Source organism: Lagopus muta, chromosome 9, assembly GCF_023343835.1.
Source record: "Lagopus muta isolate bLagMut1 chromosome 9, bLagMut1 primary, whole genome shotgun sequence".
Taxonomy (NCBI): domain Eukaryota; kingdom Metazoa; phylum Chordata; class Aves; order Galliformes; family Phasianidae; genus Lagopus; species Lagopus muta.
In genome coordinates, this window is record NC_064441.1 from 15,504,605 (window position 1) to 15,525,997 (window position 21,393).

Below are 21,393 nucleotides of genomic sequence, written 5' to 3' on the forward strand. Positions count from 1 at the left end.
GCAGAAGGTTTTCCTTGCGCTGCTTTCAGTAACCACTTTGGGACTTTCAACTCTTTTATAACATATAGCTGTTCTGTATTTGTGTCACACTGTCTGATACCATTCTGTGTAGGGTCAGCATTAAGGCAGGAGTTGGAACTTAGTGTGTGGAGATTCTTGGGTGGTTGTAGGTTCTCTTTGGTTAAGCAACCTTTAAACTTTCTTGTTTCAAATTCAGAAACACTGGGGAAAAAATAGAAGTATGCTGTAGCTGGATGCTAAAAGAATATAATTTGTGAAATGTCAAGTGATTGTCACTCATGTAAGTGGAATGTAACTTGTAATTTTTTTATTATTTGGAGGAGTGCAGTAGTAGTTTTGCTAAATATGTAGTACGTGTCTTATGCAGAAATACAGGTTTGATACTCCCACAAAACGTGGGTTCATTGCACTGGTTTTGAGAAATGCTGGGGGTTGTTTTTCACACCCTCCCCCAGCTGAAAGTACTCTCAAGTCTCAGGCTGCCTCCCGCTGCTTAGCTCTCAGCGAACCCGTTATTGCTGGCTAAAGGAATACTTCAAAACCTCTCAAACAATCTTACAGCAAATCTAATTTTAACATGATTTAGTTGACCTCTGAAAGGTGGTGCCAAAGAATGACAGTTCTGCACTTCAAGCTCTTGGAGAGATGTCTACAGCTGCAATCTGGCATGTATAATAAATTAGGTTTCCTGCAAGTGTGCTTGAGCTGCTTGGCGTGACTGTTTGGTTAGGGAAGATAGTCTTAGATGTGTTGTGATGGGAACGTTTTACAAAATAAAAACCACCCATTTCTTACAGGAATAAACAGTATGTGAGAATTCAAGAAGGGTTTGATAATTCATTTTCAAAATCAATGCAAGTAACATTAAGTTATGTTGAACAATTTTTAATTTTTTTAGCAAGAGCTCATCCCTCTCTTAAATCTGTGTGCTAATGGTCACCCTGAAGTTGGTGGCTAGATGTTCCTGAAAACCAGCATGACCTAATGGTGGGGTTTGATTTGATTTCTATAGTTCTGTATGTTTGGGTTTGGGTTTTCCTTTTTTTTTTTTTTTTTTTTTTTTTTTTTTGGTGCTTTTAGTCAGTTTTGTTTCCTGCAGAGCTGTCTTCCCTCTCTATAGCAAGACTGCAAAATAGTATTTTGCCAATTCTCAGAACTGTCTATTCTGGTGAATCACTATTGTATGGTTACATTGGTTACATTATGAATTCTGGAAAGCATTTGGAGAAATCCTACGCATGCATTTGAGACAGAATGAGTGTTTCAAGTATGTACGCTTCAGTGATTTTTGTTTGAAATACTCATGCCCAAGAAAATTCTCATTTCGTGCAGTCGCATGGAAGAAGGCTGCTTTCAATCCAGTTTGTCAGTTGATGTTACTCCTAAGTTCTCTTAGAACTTTCTTTGTGGAAGAAGTGACTTCAGCTCTTACATGAGAAAGTGCTGTAGCTCCTACCTCCACCGATGCTGCTCCTTTCCCTTCAAACCAGCAGCTGCTGTTTTCAGCTTCATATAGGCAGAAGGATTTTTTTTCCCCCTCAGGGAATGCTGACTGCTTCTGTGGTTTGTTTTGGATCTTGGTGTATTTATGATACAAGTTGATATGAAGTTTGTTAAATTTATGCTGCAATTTGTAATGTGTAGATCTATCAAATCAAGAAGTTGGTGTAAATTTTGTATTTTGCTTGAGCGTCTTAGAACAGGTAGACCCTAGGAAACACACTGAACTGTAACTAAATTTTTAAATGACCAGATTAGGCAAGCAACATTTGTGTTTCTGCTTTGGCATCTTCGGAGCATACCTGCTGTATTGCTGAGTGTGTTAGATGAATGGGAAGATACAGGGGATGAGATGAGGACAGAACTGGAAGATAGTTAACTGCAGGCTTCTTTGACTGATCAGAATAACTCATTTCCACTGAGTGCTGCAGTTCAGTGTGACCACCTACTTAACTTTGTGATTTTCCATGATTGGCTTTGTGAATCCTGATTGTTCTGTATTCTCAAACACTTAATTACAAGAGCATCTTGGCTACTTAACTGCATAGTGTATACAGCATTAATAACAATGTTTTTGTACGTTTATAACCTGGAAATAAAGAAGACCAAAAAATTAAAACACTGTTTCTTCTGATTAAGACAAACAAGTGTTTTGATGTGAACTAAAATTACAGAAATATGGGAACACTTGTTCTTTGTTGGACAATCTTATGAGGCTTTCCCATTTCCACAGAGAGATAGATATATATACATATACACACACACATATACATACATATATTATATATATATGTGTGTGTGTGTGTGTGTATAAATGCACACATACATTTTAAATGCTATGAGCAGACCGAATGTTCCAACATTAATTGTATCATTTTGAGAAGATGCTAACACTGATGCCAAGGTAGCCTTTGAATACTTACAGGTTTTTCTTTCTGTTTATTTCTAGCACACCATACATATTCTATTTCAGTTGTGGTTTAACCTAATCTCATTAGAATTTCTCAGTTCTATAGGCATTCAGGGTTCAGCTGCAAGTTTTCTGGTTCTTCCCTTCTTAGTTTATTAACTTTCCTTTTAGATCTCAAGTTCTGAGCAGTCATCATTCCACGTGGTCTGAGGTTTGAGTATGTGCCCCCGTGTGCCATTGGAAAGAATAGTGTTCTTTGTGGCTCTTGCCTGCATTTGAAATTTGTTTCATTTTTGTGCAAGACTATAAAATAGCCCCACTGGCTTGTTAAGGTTTCATACTGGCTGCTTCAGTTGGAGCTTTTCAGGCGGCTCAGTAGTTTTCTCCCTCCCACTGTTGCATTGTACAGTAGTACGCTACACAATTAAGCAGGAGTTACTATTTTTTTCCCCTGTTGGACAGTGATAGATGAAAGGGCTTTATGAGAGTTGCAGAAAAACTGATCAATATTTTCTGCTATTGTATGTTATGATTTATAATAATAGGATATTTTTTCTTGGAAAACCATCATTGTTAAAATTTTTCAAAATGCTTCTTTTTTTCTGTTTGCGCAAGTGTATATAATGAAATGTAGCACAGTTTCTCAGAATTTCAAAGATGTATCCTCAAGTCCTTGTCAGGAGCTTCGAAATTTTCTTCACCACCACTGATCTATCCTGTCTGATAATCTGTCTGTATGTGGTAAAAGCATTTTGTGACAGACTGGGACACATTTTTATAAGATAGCTCAAACGAGAGCATTCACAAAAAGCCCCAAAAATGCTCTGCTCTGAAGTAGGCTCTTGATTTTGTGAATACTGAATATGGTCTTTGGTTGCTAGAAGCTGAACATGTGAAAAAACAGCTCTTGAGAAGGAAGGAGCATTGGTTTCTTGTTCCAAATCAGTTTTTGAGGAGACAAGGAATAGGAGAGCATTAGAATAGAAAACTGCAGCATGCCCAAACACATTTTGTTGTTGTACGATGCTTTTGTTTTTTCCAAGTTTAGTTAAAGCCAGCGTAAACTTAAAAATCATTAATGGTTCTTTTGTAAAGGTGCTGGCTTTGGAGCATCAGAAGAAGTAAATATTGTTGCACAAAAGAGCTCCTATACAAGCATTTTTAACGTACATGCTTTAGAGAAGGAAAAAAATTGTTTAATCCCTGAGTACAGCAAGGAGGGGAAGATCATGATAAATATTTACGTTTGGGTGGTACTTGCTGAGGAGCTGACTACATTTTTTAATTAGTTCTGCACAAAACCAGTGCTTGAAGGGTTAAAGATGTCTTGTTGCACGTTAAATAAGATCTCACAGTATGTAAAATGTATAGAGATAACATGCTTTAGTTGTTTAGACTTATGGATGAGGTCTGTTTGTCAGTGGAAGGGCCAATTTTTGTAATGCTAGTAAGAATAAACAAAAGCAGATTATACATCTGGTGGTGTTACTGATGAGCTGTAAATGTGTAACGGTGTATTTCATGGCTTCCCAGTTTAAACCGTGCTGATTTTTGATGCATTTTAGAATGCGGCTGGTGGAGCAGGGCTGCCTGCTCCACTGGTGCAGCGTTCTGCTTTCTCTGGTGGCTTTCAGCTGGGGCTGAGGCATGCTGCATCTCTCCTAGGCAGCATAAGATTGAGCGTGATACCAGTCACTAATGTGAAAGAATTCCAAAAAAAAAAAAAAGAGAAACCCCAAAAATTCCAGTGAATGTTACTTATTTCTACTTGATAGTGTAAGCTATTGGTCTTAAACTAAGAGAAGTTTGATTGCATATGGGACCAAAGCGTGGACGCGTGCTGGCCGTGGCAGAGCTGGGAGCAGCAGCAGGCCGGGTGACCGTTGGGGCCGTTGGAGGCTGCCTGTGCCACGTTGGGGCTCTTTGAACAGGGAGGGAGGGAGTCAGACATCCCAGTGGCGTTCTTGAGGTCTGGCGTTTTTTTGTTGTTAGGTTGTAGGCAATTTTCCTTTCTGCTCTGAAGTCTCTACCACGTCAGAAATGATTCCGGTGGAGGATTGAGCTGCCTTCCCTCTGCTGCAGCCAAGAGCTCACTCAGCAAGTAGGTGGCTTTGTGGGGCCAGCAGTGGGACTTACTGTGTGCTTGTTTGCCTCCCTTCACTAGTCCGCAGGCTTTGAAAAGCGTGTCCTTGGCTGCTTTAAGAACTATATTGCAGATTGAATTGCTGAATGGCTTCTAGCCTGTTTGCAGATGGTGAAAGGCACGTCCACTGGTTCGTCACACTTAGTGCCAGTGTTTCACCATCTGGCACTTCACCGTTGAGAAGAGCCTGTTAGACAGGTACAGGGCACTGAGCTGGGGCGTGTGGCCGTCCCTGTGTGTCCCAGGCACCATCCAGCCTGCTGCTGGCAGCTGGGCGGGAGGCTCACTGCTCAGCTCCGCTCCGTTCCTCTTCTCTTCTGAGGAAGTTCAGATATTTTAATACCAACTGTGCTTAGAATTTTCTGCCATTACACAAACTTCTCAATTTTTTTTTCCGTAACTTTAATTTGGGAAAATTTGTCTTGAGATCTCTACTACTGATGAGTTTAGCAGACGCTTCTCATGATTCCTCAAATTACTGATACTTGGTTTTACTCTTTTGCTAGGAGATAAATGGGCAGTTTTGGTGTCAAATTTTTGTATTTATTCCTCTGTGACATTCGGAATGGATTTTCTTATTTTTTGAATTAAACAATCCTAACTCTAGTTCTCCTTCCCCCTGCCAAGGGTGCAATTTGCACCTCAAGTTATCAATGCAAAGTCAGAGTCGGAGCAACAAAGATTACTGAATAAGCCAAAAAGTTACTTCATGTCTGAAAATTCTTCTGTTACCCTGCAAAATTAAGCGTGAAAGATCAGGCTTTTTGAAGTGTAAACTAAGATCTAGCTCTTAACAGTTTCCAAATTAGCAAGGGCTTCAGAAGTATAGATGGTTTTCTCACTGTTGTTAGGTTGAAGTGATTGTAGGAAGAAAGTAGTTTCATGATAGGTGGTTTATAATCCTTCTCTGTTTTCAGGCATGGTGGTAATGTGTGCTGTGGAAATGTCATCAAATGTTTCTGAAAGAGCCGTGGTTAATAATACAGGCAGTGTCACTCTTCTGGCTGTGTAAGCGCTTCCATTCTGTAGCAGTGACAACTGTCCTTTGAACTAGAACTTCCAATTTTCTGCCTGTTAATTCAGGTTTTCTGGAAGTTTAAACAATACCAACTAGTTTTGTTCATATACAACTTCTAAGCAAGATTTCTCTCTTGATGGCAGGTGGGTAAAAGTTTGCACCTGTATTAAATAACATTCTGCTGTCATCTTTGGTTAAAGCATTTAATTCTAGGATAAAGTCTCCAGTGTAATTAGCAGAGGCTTTGAAATGTCGAGGAGAAGTTAATTTTCATCTCCTTTTTTTTTTTCTTTCTCTCTCCTTGTTATGACATATCCAGACTCCCTAGAGGATGTCCTTCTATCCTTGCTGACTAAAGTAGGTGTATATTTCAAGAAGTTTGGGCCTTGGTGGAAAATAAATAGCAAGACAGATGAGGCAGAGATAGGCTTTGTGTAAGTGATCTTGGACACAGTGTTTGCTGACTTTGACTGTCCTGTGTTGTTACTTATCCTACTGGTGGCATTTTAAAAATTTATTTATTTTTACAGAATCTTAAGAGCTGGTCTGTGTTAATCCATATGTACCAATAAGTGAATGATGTGAGGCTGGTAGCATCTTTCATTTTCCTTCACTATTCAAACAAGTATTATTCTGCCTTTATCTGTATGAATGGGTGACTATTTGAAGGTGTATTTTTAAATTGAGTATCATAAATTGCAAATTAAAATCCTAAATTGGTTTCAAGGCAGTGTAATGTAGTTTGTGAATTTCTCCTAATGGGCTGTCAGGGGAGGGAAAGTCTGAGTCTGTCTTATCTACAGACTTACACTTGAAGTGCATGAGTTTGCATCTCTGATGGAAAAATGGAAAGGATTAGCAAATCTGAGGCACTAGAAATGAGTGAGCACACATTAAACTTGCTCTAAAGGAAGTGGATGCTGTTGTAATATGCTCCTGCTGTTTACATCTATCAAAAGGTAATGTTTTAATCCTAAGCAGTGTTTAGAGAGCTGACAAAAATATTTAGTCTTTTACACTTGTGGTATGCTGTGAATCAGTTTTGTGGAAGACTTGACCTTGGTCTGTGAGTATGTGGTGCATTCTCATAGTTGTGTATTAGTGGTTACAAACACTTTGTGTGGATTTAGTGTTGGAAAAGCGTGCAAGGGCCTGCAAGTGGAAAGATGTCTGTCATCAGAGAATTGATATTAGTTCTGCTTCAATTTAAATTAAGACCTATTACTTTCTCTAGAGTGCCTTGTTTCTGCTTTTTTTTTTTTTTAATTATTAAAAAAAAAAAAGAAGAAGAAGAAAATAAAAGATTTTTAGACTATATTTTGTGTTTATTCAGTAATTGATTGTCTATCAAGTTTACATATTTCTTAATCTCAGCTGAGGCAGGTGCTGGGGAGTTCTGCTTCATTTTTCTGCTTTCCATCAGGACACTGTTCTGCAGATTTGTAAGACTACTAGAGGGGCACCAGGAGAGAAAGAAGAAATAGTGATTTTAAGAAAAGAAAAAGGAGAAAAAAAAAAAAAGAAAGAAAAAAAAAAAAGGAAAAAAACAAAAAAACACACTGGTAAGTTGAAGTGCATTGTTAGTTCAGGATGAGTCTCATTCTTTTGAGGCTGTGACTAAAATATAGAAGGGAAATTAGTCTGATCTTTCTTTAGATTTGTTCAGTTCTCTAAACACAGTAAAATTATTGCTGTGGAATGACATTTTCTGTTTGTTTAAGACTGACTTGAAGCCTTTCACAGACGGTCAAATTGTTGCTGTGTGGCAAAGCTCCTGTCAGGCCTGCTTTATTGCAAGAAAACGTTCCTTTTTGAGGGAGTGAGAGAATCTTTTATTTGTGGGGCTTTAGCCTTATTGGAAAAGGAAGTTCTTGGAGAACGTTACAGTTTGCTATAGAACTTATCAAAGCCAACCAACCAAACCCAGCCCCTTCCTTTCCAAGCCCCCACCCCAAAACAGCGCTGGGTTTGTGATGAGACCAGCAGTGCTCTCAGACAATGCCTTGGAGGTTGACCAAATCTATCAGTCACTGAGAAGGAGGTGCAACTCCAGCATTTCAGAAACAATCTTTTTTTAATCTACTTATCGCTTCCTCTCCATGCTGCCAGAGCAGCTTTTCATTGCTGCAGAATGCATTTGAGCAAACTGTAGAAGGAGAGGGATTTTGCCTACAATCCTGCAGCTCCTGGGTGTTTTAATTGACAGAGGGGCATTCCCTTTGTCTCATCTGTGCATTCTGCATGCTTCTGAGCAGAGTCTGGTAGAGTTGGAAGGATGGATGGATGTTGTGGTTTCTGAGCTGAGGTCTAGCAAGTTGTTTGGGCCAATTTTGTGGGCAGATTGGTGTGATTTTCCTGCAGTTTTCTTAACAAATGGCCAGAGAGGAGTAGTAACCCAAATGCAGAACTGCTTTAGGTCGGGATTTCTGTACTTTTTTTCTCTACCTCCTCTTTCATAGCTTCCATTCATGTTTTCATGTATGTAGCAGTCTACCTGTTCAGATAGCACAATTCAGGAGTGTTGTGTCTGATGATTAAGTTTGTCTGAGACAAGTTGTTTTGAGAGTGTGGATTATGGAGTTGCTGAATTCTTGACATAATGATGTTTTCTGGTGATCAAGTGCAACCAGTGGTGTACCTCTGCCAGGGATGCTGATCACTAGGCAGCAGTGAAGATTTCAAAATCCAAAGGAGTCTGAATATTGTTGGCTTTTTATCTATTCCATAGCTAAAGAATATGTAGTTTTGTATCTTAAAATGCTGTGTTCAGAGAGATTCTGGTAGCAAACACTAAAGCAATTAGTATCTGTCATTGCAAATTCTTGTGTTTTAAATTAGTGATACTGGAAAAGTTTATAAAAATCCAGGTTGTGATGAGCTTCTGAGGCAAAAATGTGCTGCTCCTGCCCTGTTCTGGGTAACCTCAGCCAAGCTTCCTCCAGAATGAAGGACCCAGGCTAAGGATGCTGAACTATTATGCAGTGCACTACTTGGTACTGTCTTGGTGGCTTCCCTTGAAGTGAAGAGATAGTCCAAGAGATGAGAGATGCTGTGAAGCTGGTCAGGACTGCGGTGGTGGTTCTTGATGGCAGCAGTCAGTCCGTGCCCATTTTGTCTGCTGACAGCTAGAAGTGGCAGTGGGAACAGACTGCAATTACTAGGTGCAAATGTTTACCGACAGAGCTGCTAAACTGGCTTGAATTGCCGGTATCCACTCGTTTCCTTCAAGGTTGATGGTGTAAATGCTTGCATTCTGAAACTTCAACCTGTTCTTGCTCCAGTGCTTTGGGCATTAGATCTAAAGGATATGGTAGAAAGGATAAGGCAGGTGTTGGCTACATTTTTGAAACTGTTAAGAAACCTTGCTTTGCGGTTATCCAGTTCTGGATGTATCCATTTCACTTGGCAGTGTATAGAATCAAACCACAAATTGCAGAAGAACGGAGGGGTGATGTTTGCAACATTTTTGAAAGTAAAAATTTGATGTAGCCTTTTTGCAGCCTTTAAACTTGAGAGAATTAACAGTGGCCTGTTTGGCTTGAGATGGTTGTGAGAACTTTAAGAAATCAGTGATTGCCAATTCAGTCTTGGAGGGTTTGATAGGATAGCCAGACACTGTGAAAGAGAAGGAATGTGTGCATCTGTATCTGCATTGTGTCAGCATGGTAGAATAAAGGACCTTTTGAATTCTTCGCAGACTCTTTTTTTTTTATCTGTGATATGACTTTGTGTTCTTGTGTGCAAATATTGTAGTCTTAATTTCTTCAAGATGTACTTCTGTGCTTTCAGATGTTTGTGTTCAAGTTGCATCTTTTGAATCATTAGCATCAGAGCAGCAGTTCCTGGAAGTTTTCCAGTTAGCAGCATCTTATGAACAGCCATCTTTCCTGCCAGTAAGGGACTTGATCTCTTGCCCATTCCTCAGGAAGGGTGATGTTCAGATAAAGTATGTTAGCACATGTCTTTTCTCTGGACATTGGCTTCCAACTATCTTTGTGAAATCGAGTGTAAAAGCTACTGACATGATTGGAACACGCTGTCCAAAGAGGTGGTGGATGCTCCATCCCTGGGGACACTGAAGGCTGGGCTGCACCAAGCTCTGAGCACCTGGTGGAGCTGGGGATGTCCCTGTTCATTGCAGGGCAGTTGGACTGGACAGCCTTCAAAGGTCCCTTCTGACTCTGAGGATTCAGTGATTCTATGATTTTGTTTCTGAACACGTTTTTTTGAATCTAGGTTGGTGTTTTTTTTGTTTGTTTTTTTTTTTTTTTGTTTTTTTCCAAAGCACAAGCAGAAACAGTAACTTAGCTTTTCCTTTATTTTACTGTAGTAGAAGGCAGAAGAATGACAACTGTATTTAAGCTGTACAGTTCATTTTTAAAATATTCAACTGTTAGAAGGAATCTGGGAATGAACATGAAAGAACATCTGGTTTCTGATTCTGTGTTCAGATTTGTGGAAGAGGATCTCTTAAAGGCTTTGTTATTACTTGGGATTCAGGGAGTTGCATCAGATAGGAAAATTAGGATCGTAATTCTCTAAGAGGCTTTTTAGAGATGCTTTAGTGTAAAATTCTGAAAGATGAAAGATGTATTCTGGTGGCATTGTGAGCTCAACTAATTTTATTTATTGTTTGGGATGTATTTTTATTTAAAAAATACTCTGTATGCAATCTGACTTGAGGTTAATCTATTTCTGTATTCCTTAAGTTAATAATCCAAGGGTAGATTTTATCCTTGCAGTTCTTATGCAAATGTGAAGATGATACATGAGGGTTTCTTCTATTCCAAGTCAAACAACTTTTCACTAATGGAGAAGAAATAATTTTGTACAAACTTGACATGATATCCTGCAACTTTAGCAAGTTTTCCCCCAAATCTCACAAATGCTAATCTAGAGCAAGTTGGAAGTAGAAAAGATTGGTGTGCTGAGAAATGGTGCCCTTTTTTGTCTGATCATAGAAGATAATAAACTGTACTTTCATTTCAAGTATTTCTTTATATCCTTGAAATTACCTTTTCTGGATCTTTCTTGTGCTTTTAGAGCAGCTTGGTGTGTTGGCTGCTAAGTGAGAGAGCTCTGTTTGCTTTTGTATCCAGTGAGTTTGGGGCAAACAAATACTGCAGTCATTCCTTCACTTTTCATAGCATTCTAATTAAAAGTAGTAGAAATAGACCCCACTTTTAGTTGTTTGGTTTTTTTTGTGTGTTTTTTTGTTTGTTTGTTTGTTTTTCTTGAACAAATCAGAACTGTTAGATGTTCTGCTTATCTATGATGTACTGATATCCCTACCTTGGGACCAACAAGTAGCAATATTCAGATATCTCCTCAGAGTAGGGGCTCTCATTTGCCTGTTTTAAAACGAAGTGTGACTGGTATAAATCTGGTATAAACTTACTTTGCAGTTCAGATTTAAAAAAAAAAAGTTGTCATGCTGGCTTAGAGATTTTTTGATTAGTAAGGAGAGACAGTGACATAGGGAAGTGTTGGGTTGAAAGTCCACTTTGTTTGAAAACAAAACGTCAGGCTTGTGAAAGAAAAGCTGGAAAGCTGTTACTTGGGTTGCTGTCTGCAGTTCTGTGTAGATGCCTTCATTATCAGTACTCATAAAATTGTGTTCAAGAAGGCTTTAGAAAATTACTTCCCTAAAAAGGCACCAATATAGTAAATGCAAATCAAAAAGAAAGTAAGTGACCTTTCAATATTACAAATATTGCAATAACACAATGTGTTATTCACGTAACGTGTGTGGTAGAATAGAACCATTTCTGTTCTACTTAAGGTTTCGCTTCTGGGAGATGGGAAGCTAAAATTTTCTGAATGTGTGATTTGTTATTGTTTTTAGGTATTGGCATCTCTCAGGTTTTGGGGTTTGGACAGGGTAGTAGGTTAGAGAATCTGCTGTTAGGAGAGCGGAAGAGTATTAAATGATAGGATTACTGTTATCGTGGAACTGCTGGTTTTTAACCACAACTCCCAAAGACTGGAAGGCAGAAGCTTGTGTTGGTTTTGACTTGTTGGCTTTGTCATTGTTTGATCACAAGCACAGGAATCTTCAGTTTTCTGGGTCCTTCCTCTCCTCACTGTATTTTCAGGTGGATGGGGAGAAAAGAAGGAAAGTGCAGCAGGGCTGGTCATGATTTTCTTTCATCGTGTCATACTAATATGCTTTAAGTCTTATTTTCATGTTTGCTTTGGTAATATTAGTAAATTCAAGGATATTTTATTTCTTCACAGTAATTCTGAGAACAGTGTTCTAATTTTTTTTCTCCTGCCTTTAAGTGAAAAGGCTAGATTGAAGCCTTCTTGCATCAACCAAACTTATCTTCAAAATTTGCTTTTTGAATTTGGTTTAATTGAAGTGGCTTTTCTTTCAGTTGGATAAAGAAGCTTGATAGCTGAAACTCTGCAGTGTTACTATTAGGTACTTCATTGCTGCTCTTACTTGAGCCTGTGCTATGTCAGGTGCTGCTTTCTCCACAGGGCATCGTGTTTTGAAGCACCTTCTGTTGAATGACTTGGGTTGTTAAAACCTGGTTGTAAACTGATTCATCCTAATGACTAGATAGCAGGAGACAGAAATTGGCTTGATGTTAAATTGAGTCTTTTTTATAACTGTTTTTCTCTTTCACTGAGGTTTTTTCTCTACGTTCATACTGTTTTTACTTAGTGTAATTACCAAAGTACATAGCATCTGAATAGCAGATCAATAACTGCTGCCTGTTCTGCTTAGAGATGTACCTATATCCTATAGCAGGTCGTGTAACCTTACTTGTGCAGTGGAAATATGTGCAATACAGATGTTAATTCTGGAAATTTGTGGGATTTTTCAACATCTGTAAGTATTTGAATTGTAGACATGTCATTATTTGGCCATTAGTGCATTGCTGTAAATAAGGATCACCTAGATGGCTCATATAGATGGCTAAATGAGATTGCTAGCTCTGTGTTGAATATTTTTGTCTTTTGTTGTGCCAGAGGATTTGGAGTCCAGTTAAGCAGTGTTGCAGTATGTCTGGTGGGGTAACAATAGCATGTTGACATGGGAAGAAAACTCATTTTCCTTATTATGCTGTAGCAGAGGAGTGGGGACCAGACTTGTGTCTACAACTACCTGCTTTTCCCCTGTGCAGACTCTGAAGGTTGGGTTCTGTGAATTTGCAGGTTTGAAGGAGAGGGTATTAAACCACTAAAAATGGTAGATTTCAAGAAATAGTTATGAAAAATAGCACTTTGATCCATGCTGTTTTGTTGAAGATGGAGAGACTTTGCGATATTGGAATCTGGATGTGACAGAAGCACTTACTGCTTCTAGAATTACAGGTTCTGAAGGTAACTTTCTGTAAAAACCTTTCTTGATTCTAAACCATGATGTCTTGACTTATCGTTACAGATGACTATGGACGAGAAATATGTAAACAGCATTTGGGATCTCCTAAAAAATGCAATCCAAGAGATCCAGCGTAAGAACAATAGTGGTCTCAGTTTTGAGGAGCTATATAGGAATGCATATACAATGGTGTTGCATAAGCATGGAGAAAAGCTCTACACTGGACTGAGAGAAGTGGTCACTGAGCATCTCATAAACAAGGTATGTCACCTTTACGAATTGCAATTGAAGTATCTGATGTGGAAGAATTCTGTTAAGTTATTTAAATTATGAAAGTCTGATGTTATCTTTCAGTCTTTTGTTGAAATTGTATCAGTGTATTCAAAAAATGGTAGTTCTGAGCTAACTTTGTGCTTAAATGACATCATATTCCTGACAAGGTTTGCTCTAAGTTTTGGATGGAGGGTAAACTGTAGGAAGTGTTTCCCATTTCATGCTTCCAAACAACTCACAGAAGCGTCACTGCTGAGATATGGGATTCTTATTTGTGGAAAAAAGATGTTTGTGGCCTTCTGATGGCATTTTGTGACTTTCTCAGAACTAATTTTGATTTGTTTTTCATTTGTGGAGCAAAATAAATACTCATGTAATAACCTGCTTGTTATGGGCAAATGAGCTAATTCACAAGTTAGTGAGAGTTACTACACAATGTAAATAGGCAGTAAGCAATGTGCTAAAATGTCAGCTCAGCAGCAGCAAAAGCCCTGGGTAGTTTGCATTCTATCCTTTCAGCTTTTTCAAAACCGCGTAATTCAGCCACAATGAAAAGCAGAAGTTTTGTTTCTGAAGATGTAGCTTCTGAGGAAAAACCCTTTATATCTCATATTGAACTAGGGAACAATCTCTGTAGTTGTGATGGGTAAAGTTAGGGTTGATTAATAAGAATGTTATTGGCAAAGTCAAGTTGAACCTTAATTTTTCAAAGTCCAGATAATATTTAGAAGTTGTAGGATCCTAAGTCTAGGTAGGATGCCTCGTTTTGTTGCATTAACATTCGTACCTGTCTTGGAAAAGAAAGGTGCTTTGATCCCATATTCTGACTGTGGATTCCGATGGAGTGTCAGAATTTTTTGTCCTTTTATTAGAACAGCTGTCCACCATTGTGCATCTTGGATGATTGCTTCTGGCTGAAATACAGAGGGTGGGTGGGAGGCTCATCTAAATAGTGCATGATCTTTGGAAAGCTTTTTGTGCCCACTGACTGGAGTTACTGCAGTGGCTATGCAGAGATGTGTGTCATTGCTGTGCCACAGGTGAAAAGAGGTTTATGTTCTAAAATCCTGAATTTCAGTGGCGCAGTCCAGATAAATACAGTCTGAAACCTGCTTTGGATATACTGGGTGTTTTGGTTCTTTTTTTTTTTTTTTTTTTTTTTTACTGTTGTGTGAGAGGAAACATCCTGCATGAAGTGGCTAAATAACTTAGAAGTGTTTTATAACTGTAGCTCATCATGTTTTTGTTACGCCTACATTCATAATCTGCACTATTCCTATACTATGTGGCAAATGCCTGAGACTTTTTGTGCTCTGTTCTTGTATACCCCAATATTTCCAGTCTATATTTAATAACAATTAAGAGACCAAACTTTTTTCACTTTGAGATTATCCTGTTTTAATTTGAGGAAGGCTGCTTGTCTTTGTTCCCAGTTCTGTTCATTTGAATTGTCCATATGCAAAAATCATTATTCTGAAGCACTGACTGTGGCAAATTGACCAAAGAGCAGCAGATCCTGTGCATTTATACAGTCACTGCACTGCCTGAGAGGCTTGTACAGGTGCTAGTGTAGGAAAAAATGCCTTTCTGTCACTTAATGCTGGTCTTTCTAATGTTTTTAAGGAGTTTTGTGCTATAGCATTCTGATCTCTTAATGTAATTAAATCAAACGGTATCTGTGCATATGGTTAACAGGGGAAACATTTTATTAATATAGGAAAAAATACTGAGTTTTAGTAGTTAAATGTCATGAGGTTAAATTGGCTGAATTATTCAGGTGTCTGATGATTCCTTCCTATAAACTTCCAACAAATAAAAGTTCATGAAAACTATTTACTCAGATTAAAATGAAAATTTGCAGAAGTGGTTGAATGTTAGTAAAGAGCAGGTGTGCAGTATTCTAAGGAGCAGAACTTACATTTTGAATTGCTAAAATCCTTCAAATGAAATTGCTGCTTGTTGTCTGCATCTACTGGTAATCTGTCTGCAGGAAGTTGTGTGTGTGTAGTATTGCAATCATGTTAGTTAAGAGTAGATGCAGTGGCTGGACAGGGGCAATGTACTCAGATGTTTTTAAACGTGGTTGTCAGTCCTGCAGTGCATGTGGTTTTTTTTGGTGTGGCATAGTTAAGAACTTCATTTGTGCTTTATACCTGTCTAATTGCTAGGTGGAAGTTGTGCTCTGACCAATATTTTTAGTATAAAGAATCTTTTGTAGTAATATCTAACTTCCAAGCAAAAAAAAAAAAAAAAAGCCATGAATTGCCTTTGCAGTGTATTTAGTTGTACTGAAATGATATGCACAAACACAGCACAATCATACAAGATGAAAGCACCTAAGTTACTATAAAGTATGCTTGGTTTTGAACTTGCAGACCCCAGCAGCTTGTGGTTATGATCATCATGCTGTGACTTCTTGATGAAAGAAGGAAGCCAAGTAATTTGCTCTGCATCGCTGATAGGAGTTAGCTGTCTTGAGCTATCTTGTATTTACCACAGGACGGAGACATGCTAAAACTTGTGTTTGCCTTTATATTGACAATATGGTTATATGTATCTGTAAAAATGAAATTAGAAAGTGTCACTGAATAGAAGGCATTAGAACTTTTCACTTCAATTCACGCACAGGAAGAAAGGTGCATTTAATTATTGGGCACCTAATACTTTGCTGATTGTTTCTTTCCTTGTTGTTTGGCAGCCCTGTAGGTTGATTTGGGTGCTTTCTTCATGTGTCTTGAGCCTTGAGCCCGGTCTGTTCCTTCAACACAAAAAAGCCGTACAAGTGCTTAAAACAAATGAACAAAACCCCCCCCAAAAGCTTAGTGTACAGATTGTTGGTTGGTTATAAGTAAAATGACTTGTTGGAACAAAAAGATATCTTGAAGTTAGTTTGCAAGGTAATGTTTTCAAAATTCTTCACTTCTATGAACATTTTAGTCTGTTAAAATTTGGACTGTCCAGACATGCATTTTTTTTTTTAGATTGTGAGACAGAAAAATTGATGGATTTGTTGGCCAAGGTCAATATAGTATTTCTTTTAGGTAATGTGTGGCCTGAGTCTGCTGCTCATCAAAGATCCAGAAATGTCAAGGACTGTCCTACACCTAAGTAGACTGAAATGTGCTGATTTGGGGAGATACTAAAGCAGCACTGAAGAAGTGGGATATAGAAAACCTTATCAAATGCTTCTGCTGCTGTTTTGTCACTGGCATGCCAGAACGCTTTATAACAGTAATCTTTGCTGGCAAAACTGGTGGAGTTTATCACCGACTGTACATTGTCTTGTACTAGTGGTAACAAAGGGCATGCAAGAATGCCTACAGCAAGAGGGACACAGCTGGTCCCTGTGGGGTTGTTGTTAGGTGCAGAAGGATGGGATGGAATGCTGATGCAGAAGGTTTGTGTAAACACTCCATGTCTGTTCTGCGACTTAGAAGGATATCTGTGATCTATGGCAAGATTTATTGTTTGTTGTTGTGGTTTTTTTTGGAGAGAAGGCTTGTATCTCTTAGATAGGACCCCAAGAGGTGATTTCTATAGTGTCTATGAAGTAGATGGGGGAATTTTGTTGTTATTAGTTGTGTAGGAGACCAAATAGCAAGCATTAAGGAGTACTTTGGCTAGCAAGATATGAAGTATGTAGGTATCACCTACAATTATCTTTCCACCTTTAAAGTTTTAAGTTTGTTTTTGCTAATGCAATTTTCCATACTGAGATTTTAAGTTTTGGAAGAGCAGCAGCTGTCTCTGAAAGGCTTCCTTTCAGATAATGAATATCCAATTGTCAAGTAGAAGTCATTAATTTCACCACAGCAGTTTTACTCTGTGCTTTTGCTTGACTGTGGTGCTGTGCTTTTGCTTGGCTACAGTGTTTTGTGCACTATGGTACTTTTCCTGTAATATGGTTGTATTCAAGGCCTGTACAAGGAATGTATTTAACAGCAGTTGTAAACAGCAACTGGCTTGGCTTTTGTAGCAACTTGAAGAACAGTTTTTCAAACTTGTCTGCATCTAAAAATAAATGGAGGGAATGTGTCGTTGAGAGGCTTCACAGTGAGACTTCGAGTAGCTTTGTGTTGTGCAGCATTGTGCAGTTTCTGGATTTAATACATGTTTTTAGAAAGCCTGGCAAAGTGCACAGCAGAGGTGGTGCAGGTGTGAGAGCTCCTCTGTCTGCTTGGAAGCACGTCCTCCTTGCAGCCTGAGCATCCTGTTTGATACCAGCTGGTGCGTGAATGGGCCCTGGCTTAATGTAGCAGGATTACTGTCATGGGTGTGTGCAATTATAAGGGCACAGACCTGTGATGGTCTTCTGTATATTTGAGTAAAACTGATCAATCCCTACCCTGATTATCTGCGCTTGTAAACTAATTGTGCTTTTAGTTTTTCTTTGATAAGTTTTGCTAATGTGACTCGTGCATTTCCAGGTTTTCTTCATATTTATCAGGAAATTGAAAGCAATGCCGGCACTTTTCTTTCTCTTCTTTTTGGAAATTAAGCTCGCGCTCTACAAATGTGGCTGGGGAAGTTCTCAATGTATGTGGTGTATTTATATTTTAGCTAAAAGCTACACGGATTGGATGACAGCAGCACACACGTTTGGGAGACCAAAAGCTAAGTGGCAGTCACTGTCAGAAGGAGCAAAGCAGGCAGCAGCAGCAGTGGCTGTGTGTTACACCACAACGCTGAGTTTTCCAAAACCTGGGGGGGGAGCCTGGCTCAGGTCTGTGGTGTAGGAGTTGGAAGACTTCAGAAGCTCTGAACAACCTGCAGGGTACATAGATCAGCCACTGTTAACAGAGCTGAGTGTTACCAGGGTAAGCTTCTGCAGCTTCTCTGGAAGAGGCCGTAGTGTGTGGATGGTATGCGATGCCCATGGAAGTTGTTAGATATGTGGTAGCATGCCAGACTGCATTGTTTTTTCTTACACTTATTAAATATTAAGTTTAAATGACAATGCTGTCTGTCAGGTGGTTACAGTTGAGATTGTTGCAGCTGGTGGCTGCTTGTTACCTGTTAGGCTTTCCTGTTTGAAGTCTCAATAAATTCACAATAGCACCCAAGTATAAATGCAAATATATAAATGTAAAAAATACGGAATTTTTTGAAGGATGGAGTATTATAGGATAGATTTACTATTGGTTGGTGGGTGGGGAGTGAATGAAAGGTGATTTATTGCCCATAAATACTCAAGTTAGGGATGTATTATCCCGTGCCTGTGTGACATGAACAGACTGTCCTCTTTATGGATAGCAGCAGGAGATCTGGGGACACGAGCTGTGTGATGCGGATTCTGTTTCTCAGGTTGGAACAGTCTTAAAGAGGAAGATTGTTGGCCATGTTAGAAGGACAGGAAAAATAGGAACAGACATTGAGAGAGGATTTAGGGAAAGCACTAATTGACTTGGGTATTATAAAAATGTGTAAGAAGTTACAGTTTTCTCAATTGTATTTGTATTTTGGCCTTCAGAGGAAGGAAGAGCGAAGCTGAAGCTGTTGAGCTGAAATGCATTTAGGATGCTGGCTGCAGTGTTTCCTGGTCATAGCAAAAAAAAAAAAAAAAAAAAAAAAAAAAAAAAAAAAAAGGATAAAGCTCTCTGTTAGCTGTTAGGGGAGATGGATGTGTGTTGGTGGATCAGAACAGAAACCAGCTAAAGCATTCTTGGACTCTCAAGTGAAGAGTTATCTTAGCCTCTGAGCATTCCTCCTGCGTAAAGCATAGGACACTTAATGTGACGTAGAGCACAGCTGTGGGGTATTTTGTGCTGCAGTGTGAAGTGAAAGATGATGTACTTCGATACTGCATTAAGCTGCTGGCACTGACCTTGTGGGCTGCAGCTCTGCCATGGCCTGGCCCCACCTGTGCCTGCATACTGGGGGAGTGCAGACAGCACAGGTGCACCAGCAGACTTTCTCTACTGTTGAGATGGGGTGTATTTGTAGTGAAGTCCCTTCAGTGTGCAGAGAAGGGTGGTGTTCGGTCTCATTTTCTAGTTGTTTGAAGTTGGACAAGCAAAAACTGCCCTCAAGTACAGAAAAAAAAGTGTTCCCAATTTTGCTAACATTTAGAGTGAGGTCTTGCTTCACCATTAACAGTCTTCAAATTGTCTGTTTGGAACGTAGCAGCCTGTAAAATCTTGTAACAGTTCTATAAAGCCTTGATTTACTGAACCATTGATATGTTTTTAGGTACAAATTTCAGCATACTTATCGCTTCTTGCTGAAATCACCATGTATAACTGCACAGAAATGCAGCTGCAAAGGTGGGGTTTTGCTGGGCTGTGTGAAATTGAAGCTATACCCCATCTGCACGTTGCAGCCTTGATGGTTACCCCCACTGTCTTTGCAAACATGCCTAGAGATCTGTATGCTGCTTGTTATGGTCTTTATTGCCTACTTAGTCTGTCGACTTTCTGCTTTTGGAAATAGAGTTGGAAAAGATTTCTCCAAATTTGTATTAAATTTTATGGTTTTATGTCATATTACAGGCAGTACTGAAGTTGTTGTATTTATGCTGCATGGTGTATAAGTATAGATTGTTTGCCAGAAGCCAACTTTAACTGAACATCCATTTGTCCTTTCTTGAGTACATGAGCGGTAGTGGGATTTTTGATTAGCGGGAAGTACTGTCAGAAATGAAGTCTGAAGTTGATGGGATGAACAAATCAGCTAAAAGGCATTAATAAAAACAGTGACTTTCTTAAGTCTTCTTGTTAGTGGTTGTGGATTATTGGTATAGGAGTCCATACTGAGTGAAAGAACTGTTACTGCAACTGTGTCAGCTACTTTTCTACCTGAGCTTATTTCTGTTTGTAACATGTGCCATTACTTTCCAATATTCTGAAATGACTTATGATAGTAATTGAAACACTGTAGCATATGGAATTGACCCTTTTATGTTCTTGTTTTCAGCTTGTTTTTTTTCCCTACCTGTTTTTTTCCCTAGCCTTATTTTTCTACTGAAATTATATACAGGGTCAGCAGCTAGGAAAGTTTGAGCATGTCTGTAATGTTCAAAGTTCGCAGAAGAGCGGATATTTTTTTCTGAAGCAAAGCTTGTTAAGATTAAAATGATGCAAGGGAAACTGATTGATTTTATGACAATCTGTTCATTTTTGCTCTAGGTGCGAGAAGATGTATTAAACTCCTTGAATAACAACTTTTTACAAACACTAAACCAAGCATGGAATGATCATCAGACAGCAATGGTGATGATTAGAGACATTCTGATGTATATGGTGGGTATTCTGCTTTTTCACATTTAATTTGGTGATTGATTGTTTCTTGACAACTATAAGCAATTGAGCTGGAGAGATGAAAGGCAAGGTATGCTTAGCAGTCATGTTCTAAGATTGATTTTTTTTTTTTTAATCCCTTGTTTTGAATTTGTATGTACATGAGATCAGAGCCATGACATACAGTTATTTGACAAATTAAAACTAGGTGGTTCTTTCTGGTTATCTCATCATTAGGAAAATGCATCAAAAACTGTTTGGTCTTGTGGTTCTTAGATTTTATTCACTCAGAGGTAGTTTCTTACTGTACGTGATAGTGCAGACCTTGCACAAACTGCTGGTGTAGTTTGCTGTTGTTCTTTAAACTTTATTGTTTATAGAGGATAGTTCTGCTTAGATACACTCAGTGTTCTTCAGTAAGTATCAACTTCAAATTTGAATGTTTTGCTATTCATACAGAGGTAGGTCTAAGATTACAAAGCATGCATAGATAAACATATCTTGGCTTGATATTAGTAACTTTATAAGAAAAAATGCGTTCTAATGTTACAGCTAGCAGAAATTGTTGCATTTGAAGAGAGTGGGCCTTATGTTTTTGTCTGGATCATATTATGCTTTAGATAGTACATTTGTATTTAAATTCCCAGAGTGGTAGGCATACACAGTTTTTAGCCCAGGGCTTAACTTGAGAAGTAAAATGGTATGTGTTGAGAGGCTGTTTTGTGTGTAAAATCTGTTATTCCACGTATCATGCCAAAAACAGTATTATATGTAATATCCTTCAGTGATGGATAAGATAATGATATTGCTTCGTTTCTTTTATTGCTAAGAAAAATGATTGACTGAGATTATACTGTTATCTACTTAATAACCAAAGTTCATGCAGCAATTGAAGATCTTACACTGTGAAGCTGAACCTCTTTGACTAGCTGTGAAGAAATACTACTGATTAATAAGATACTA

General features: G+C 38.6%; 1 protein-coding gene across 1 annotated transcript in view; it reads left to right on the forward strand.

Annotated features, from left to right (window-relative positions):
- The window catches only part of CUL3 (cullin 3), a 49,570-nt gene that overhangs the window by 3,123 nt on the left and 25,054 nt on the right, over positions 1-21,393 (forward strand). The window contains exons 2-3 of the mRNA XM_048954413.1: positions 12,986-13,183; positions 20,320-20,433. Of these exons, the coding sequence (XP_048810370.1) occupies positions 12,986-13,183; positions 20,320-20,433 (312 nt within the window). The remainder of the gene's footprint in view (positions 1-12,985; positions 13,184-20,319; positions 20,434-21,393) is intronic.